The sequence below is a fragment of the Nymphaea colorata genome, chromosome 8 (assembly GCF_008831285.2).
Source record: "Nymphaea colorata isolate Beijing-Zhang1983 chromosome 8, ASM883128v2, whole genome shotgun sequence".
Taxonomy (NCBI): Eukaryota; Viridiplantae; Streptophyta; class Magnoliopsida; order Nymphaeales; family Nymphaeaceae; genus Nymphaea; species Nymphaea colorata.
The window spans coordinates 15,397,956-15,404,304 of NC_045145.1; the positions used below are offsets into that span (position 1 = coordinate 15,397,956).

The 6,349-nt window shown below is 45.4% G+C and overlaps 1 protein-coding gene and 1 long non-coding RNA gene across 2 annotated transcripts; both read right to left on the reverse strand.

The window, feature by feature from the left end:
* Positions 1–659: 659 nt before the first annotated feature.
* LOC126410315 (uncharacterized) lies at positions 660–1,332 on the reverse strand. The gene is made up of 2 exons (XR_007574113.1): positions 1,049–1,332; positions 660–968 (listed from the first exon to the last, which is right to left on the reverse strand). It is a non-coding gene; the product is annotated as an uncharacterized LOC126410315 (long non-coding RNA).
* A 653-nt stretch (positions 1,333–1,985) lies between these two features.
* LOC116258869 (G-type lectin S-receptor-like serine/threonine-protein kinase At5g24080) lies at positions 1,986–4,900 on the reverse strand. The gene has a single exon (XM_031636304.2). The coding sequence runs from the start codon at positions 4,680–4,682 to the stop codon at positions 2,286–2,288; it is 2,397 nt and encodes a 798-aa protein (XP_031492164.1). The 5' UTR covers positions 4,683–4,900; the 3' UTR covers positions 1,986–2,285.
* Positions 4,901–6,349: the final 1,449 nt, after the last annotated feature.

A 6,349-nucleotide genomic window follows, 5' to 3' on the forward strand; every position in this document is an offset into this window, starting at 1 on the left:
TTAATTTTGAGTGAATAAAAGTGGACAAAACATGATAATGATCAATGGATCATTGCTCATGCTTTTGCAGACAAGGTCAAAGGGTTAAAAGTCCATTCTTTACTTTTAGTTTCATTATCCGGCTCGAATCTTCCGAGTTTAGAATTTGTCTTTACCGGTTTATTAACTGCCCCAGCATTTCATTCGGCGTGCTTGCTTGCATAGAAAAAAACAAAATCCAAGCAAATATCGCACTTGAGAATTTTACCTTGAAAATTTGGTTCTTTACCTTTTGATAGGAAAAATAGTCTCTACCGCGGTACGGATGTGGGTAGGTCGTTTTTACAAATCTTCATACAGTGGTACGGTAATAATATTATTTTTTAATTAAAAAATTTGTAAATTAAAAAAATGATAATATCGTCACATAAATAAGATAAAATCCCTTTCATAGTTCATTGTATGAAGATAGAGAAAACATATAATGTTTCTTTCATAGTTCATACATATAATCTCATAAAAATAAGGAAATCAGATACGAAGCAGTGAACATACCGAACTACAAAAACAAAATTTGACACCTAAATAAATGTGAGCTCAAGAAATGCTTATAGCTTTAACCAAAAGGGTTTTAACCCAAAATTAAATGACTTCATTCTACACACATCTGATAAGATTCCTAAACCACTATAATAAGAAGATCAATTAACCAACAAACAAGCTCGACACCTCCTTACTCAAGAGGTCTGCAGTTCTTATTCTAGGAAATCAAAATTGTTGTAAAGACAATTACAGAGAGCTATGAGGCAAAAATCTTTTTAATTAACCAACAAACAAGAAACTCAGAATAACAAAGAAAACTAAAATGAGAATAAATTACACCTTTTTGCATCCACTAGGGCGAATTCGTTCAAGATTGGGGAAAACGCCTAAATTGGATAGTTCTCTCCTTGATGGTTCTGCAGTCGGTAGGGAAATCCAACCGAATCCTATGGGTATTGGCCAAAAAATCAGAGATGAGGTGTATCACTGTATCGGTGGAAACAGAAAAGATTAAAACAAGACCTACCTGGAACTTGATTGCTGATGGTGGAGGGGAAAAACAGGCAGCGTATCTTCTCGTCGCCGGAAAACAGCCGCCGGTTGCTATCTTGTAAAATGCGATGGAAGAGGAACCCTAACAACGAAGGGAGAAACCGAACGCCTCCGTCGCCCACTCACCGTCCGTCGCCGGTCGCCGTCCGCCGCCGCTGCCCAACAAATCGCAACCTCCAAAAAGCCGCCGTTGGAACGCTCGAGAGGCGGAGAGGGAGAACGGAGAAGACGATGAGGTCGGCTGCGTCGAGTAACTCGAGTTCGTTTTTTTCATTATGATATGGTTTGGATCTGGTTCAGATCCAAACGTATCACAGCGTACCGACGTACCGGTACCGGTACGCGAGCCGACCTGGCGTACCGCGGTGACATACTCGAGATAAATCGTCCTAAAGAAAGAAAATAAATCAACCTTGCCTAGTTCATTGTGCCAACCCCTTTAGAGATAAATCGTCGTAAAGAAGAAACAACCAAAAACAAAAGTTAAACGGGCATTGGTTGGACCAATCGTCGTAAAGAAGAAACAACCAAAAACAAAAGTTAAACGGGCATTTGTTGGACCTGCATTTATCTGGTCGTATCTAAGTCTTGCCTCTGCTACAAAGTAATCAGACTTTACCTCTTCCGCAAAAGCATGTGATTGGAGTAATCAAAATGTTGAAAAGCAAAAACCAGAGACTTTTAAGAAGCCAAAGTTTTTATTGTTATCTAGTGAAAATCAGTCGTTCGTCAGGGAATAGTGAAAAATTGTTAGCACCCACCCCCTTGCGAACAAATCATGATGTCCTGGTCGACCTAGCTGTTATTCAGTAGAGGTTTTCGAACTTATTTGCACAAATTACTGGCATGACAAGTCCTTCACTCGGAGTTACTGTATTTGATCTTCTGATAACATCTTAGTTCATTACCAAAACGAGAAAAGGAACAACTTGTAATGAAAGGTCCTCACTAGCATCACATTATACAGCAGAATATTACAAGAAAATACAAACCTAAAGGTAACTAACTTAGCAGCTTATGCATAAAGTAGCAGTCCAGGTGTTGGAGATTAACAATGTGAAGCATCACTAGGAGTGCACTTCTGTTTAGAAACAGCACAGATGCGGCAATGCTGACAGGTGACAAACCTTGGGCCTGACACTGTAAAGTACCGTTCAACATCTGAACTGTCTGAACTCGAATTTGGTGCTTAAGGATAATCGACAAACTTATTATGCATCTGCCGTCTTGGGAGCACTATTCTTCTGGCCGGGGAGGGGCGACAGGGAGGGAGAAGGTCCCAAGAAGAAGATGGTGGCCTGGGGTGGCTCCACGATATCAACAGTCCCTTCCAGCATCTTGGCGACCTTCCCCATGGAGGGCCGCATCTCAGGCCGATCCTGGAGGCACCAAATTGCCGTCTTCACCATCCTGTCCACTATCTTAGAATGCTGACGGCAGTCGTATGACTGAAGCAGCCTGGGGTCTAAGATGTCTTCCACCTTCTTCTCGACACAAGCCTTCTCATAGGCCCATTTGGGCAGATACCACTCACAACTCTCCATGGAAGATTGCTGAAACTCCATATTTCGAATGCCACAGACGATCTCAAGCAGTACCATCCCGAAGCTGTACACATCCGCCTTTGCCGTGATCGTTGGGTTGATGCCGGCCCATTCCGGTGCCAAGTACCCACGAGTTCCCCGTATTCCTGACATGCTCACCATGTCTGCCTTCGTGGCCAGCTTAGCTAAACCGAAATCTGAGACTTTGGGGCAGAAATCATTCTCTAGAAGGATGTTCTCTGGCTTAATATCACAGTGAAGCACCCACTCGCGGCACTCTTCGTGAAGGTAAGCGATGGCCCTCGCCACGCCTATGGCGATGCGATAGCGTGTGCTCCAGTCAAGCATGGGAGCCTCTGCAACGCCTTGCTCTCTGACTGCAGCCGGGAAGAGGAACTTGTTAAGGGAGCCGTTGGGAACGTACTCATAGACAAGAAGCCTCTGCCCCTTCTCGGCGCAGAAACCCCATAGGCGCACCAAGTTGAGGTGGTGCAATCGAGCAATGATGGCCGCTTCGGCCCAGAACTCAGCGTCGCTGCTGCAGCGGGAAGAGAACTTGAGCCGCTTCACGGCGACGACCCGGTGGTCAGGTAGCTCGCCTTTGTACACCGTGCCGAATCCACCAGAGCCTATCTCGTGGCTGAAGTCGTCGGTGGCAGCCGTGAGCTCGGCAAGGGTGAAGCGCCTAAGAGGCAGCTGATCCAGACCGAGGTTTCCTGCCGACTCCCTGTAGTGGGTGTGCCTCCGAATGAAGGTCCAGAAGAAAGCCATTGCTCCAAGGAGCTCAAGAGCGAAGAAGCAGCAGACGATGGCGAGGTTTCTGTTCCTCGGATTGGACATATCGGGGGCTTCCGGCAGCAGGAGGCGAACAGGGCACGTCGTGTTCACCAGTTCCGTCAGGCCGGTGAAGTTGGTGATCGCGTTCTCGCGCTTCGACACGCGGATGTACGCCGCTGTCAGCGTTCCAGGCGACCAGCGCCCCTCGAGCAATTGTTCGAGGTGCGCACAGTATCCGCTGCCGTCAAATTGGTAGACGAAGCCGCGACAGGATGGTTGGTCCAAGCAGCCCGTCTCACAGTTGGACAGAGTTGGAGCCGAGGTAACGTTCGGGTTGAGACCCTTTGTGAAGTTGACAAAGTCTAGTTGCAGGAACCTGGTTTCAGCAGGGGCAGTGATATTGATTATGGGCTCGCATCTACTTCCCGCCGTGCGACGGAAACCAGGCGGGCAGACGCAGGAGACTTGGTCATCAACGTCGCTCATGCAAATGGAGTTGAGACCACAGAGGCCGGGAACGCGACAAAGGTTGGGAATCAACCGCCAGACGATGAACCAGCGCCCGTTGGCTGGATTCATGCTATAGACCCTCAGATTGCCGTCTGGATCAAGAGTCAGCCGGCGCAACGTGTCGTTTTCCCCGAAATCGGCAAGATAATAGTCCCCGGTTTTCGCTTTCAGAAGGCCGTCGCTTGTCAGATTCGTTAGAGGCCCCTTGTCGATGTTTCCGTACTTCTCATCGTAGAAGCTCAGTGAGGTCCAGTTCACGAGATTATAGAAGCCAGATCTGTAGTCAGCGAGGCTCCTTCTGGCGACGAGATTGATGGATGGAAGCGTCTGGCCGGGGAGAATGGTGTCCATCGGATCGTCGAAGCTGGTCCAACTATCAAACTGGAGGCCGCCGGTCTCCTCTAGCACCAATTTTGTTGAGTTGGAACTGGCAGTAGCGTTGACCGAGATCGTCGTCGGGCTGAGGATGAGCTTCCCATCTTTGGAGAAGACTAGCGAGGACGAGTTGCTCACAGGGGAGTCACGGTTCATGGCCCAAACGATAGTTTCGTTGGATTGTCGGTACCAGACGGCAAAGAGGAAGAGATGGGGAGATGTCGGGAGGGGCCGGAACCCGGCGGCGAAGCTGCCGCCTGGGGAGACTAGCACTCTGTTCTGGTCTACTCGCCAGGGTGAGTCTTGGATGGAGAAAGAGGTGAAGTTTACATACTGGTCGGATATTGCAGCGGCAGAGAAGATGGGGAGGAAGAGAAGAACGGTAACGGCGAAGGCGGCCATGAAAGGAAGGTGCTCAAGGGAGGATCCGAGTTCTCGACCTGCCGGACTGCGGAGAACCTTACCGTGAATATGTATGTCTTCAATGGACAACGTGGTGGTGCAAAACTTCAATGCCGGGACGAATTTACAAAGGGAAGACTTTATCAGGTCAATCTATCAGGTAGCCTGGCGACATCATCACCATTGGAAGACTTGAACGACCTTGATTAAAAAATCAGACTTACTCCGCCATGAAGAAATTACGAGCTGGACTAGAGCAGCTTTAATAATGATAGCTAAATCAGTCCAAAAAGTTTCCCCATCGTTACCTCATTTTCTCCTTAGCAACAGCAACGTTTTCACTCCCCACCATTGTTATTCTGATATTCTTAAGACAACTTACCCTCTTGGTTGCAGTTAATTTATTCAAAACATCATAACCTTTATTTATTTTTGTCGTTCTTGGCTCGCCTATATGAAGAAGCAAATTTTCAGATGAATTCCAGTTTACCAAATATTCCAGTTTCCCCCAAAACCCCTTCACAGGTTACTCAGTTGGGCAGATCTACTGTATCATAGTGGTCCATAGTTGCACCTCTGAAGTGACAAGTCAAGTCATCTTTTGATAAACGCCATTGTTCTACGTGAGGACAAAATGGACTTTGAATTAAAACCCTGCACCATACTGCCTCAGATCTATACTTCGTTTTCAGAAAGACTTGAGCTGTTGGCCATTGACTTGTCAATAACCTACCAAGGCTTCCGAAACCTTTCACTTACCAAGACTTATTTACTGACTGACCAATGGGGCAGTCTTGGTAGGCCCATCAAAACTCAGGCCTGGTCAAGTACGGGCCTTTGATGGGGAAAAATCTTCAAATGACTAACAAAGCTGATTATGTACCATTCCTTTATTCTCGTTGTATTATTCAACAAATATGTGGTGGGTCAATGTATTTCATTACGACCGTCAAATACATTGTGGTTTTTGAATAAGATTGTTAGATTTAAAAGAACAATGACAAATTAAACGATGCAAAGAGGAAATTAAATTTTGGTTCAAAACTTAATAAAACACAAAGTTTTTGTGATCAGTCAAGACCTGATTCAATCCATTTAGTTTGAATCGAGTAGGAACTGGATTGATTATCCAATCCGATCCCCCATAGTCCCGAGCCCCGTAGGCCTGTCGGTTACGAAGCTAACTGGCAGGATTTATTCAGGCTCTTAAAGCATGCATTTTAGTTATACCACCAAAACTAAGAAGTTCAAAAATAAAGTCTTCGGAAAAATGGCAAACCAAAAGATTTATTCTTTTCAAAATAAATCAGAACTAAAAAAAAAATTACTTAAAAAAATTCTTTTCGGATTCAATTTGAGACAAAATGCCCCATATGTTGGTATCTCGATTTTGTTTTATATAACTGAAAAATATGTCTGTTTATTTGCTATTATATAACTGAGAAATATGGCTGCTTATTCTCTTTCGAAAATTATAAGCTCATTTGTAATGCAATACTCGCAGGTAGGCCGTTTCTTTTTGAGAACTTGTTTCTCTCGTCATATTTTGCATTATCTCATGTTTAGCGCGACCATGGTTACCCCTTTTTTCCTTCGGAAACCAGATGTCATTCAATTGAGAGAATGGATTTCCCATTCGCTTCTTAAATCAGTTGGACGTCGATCAG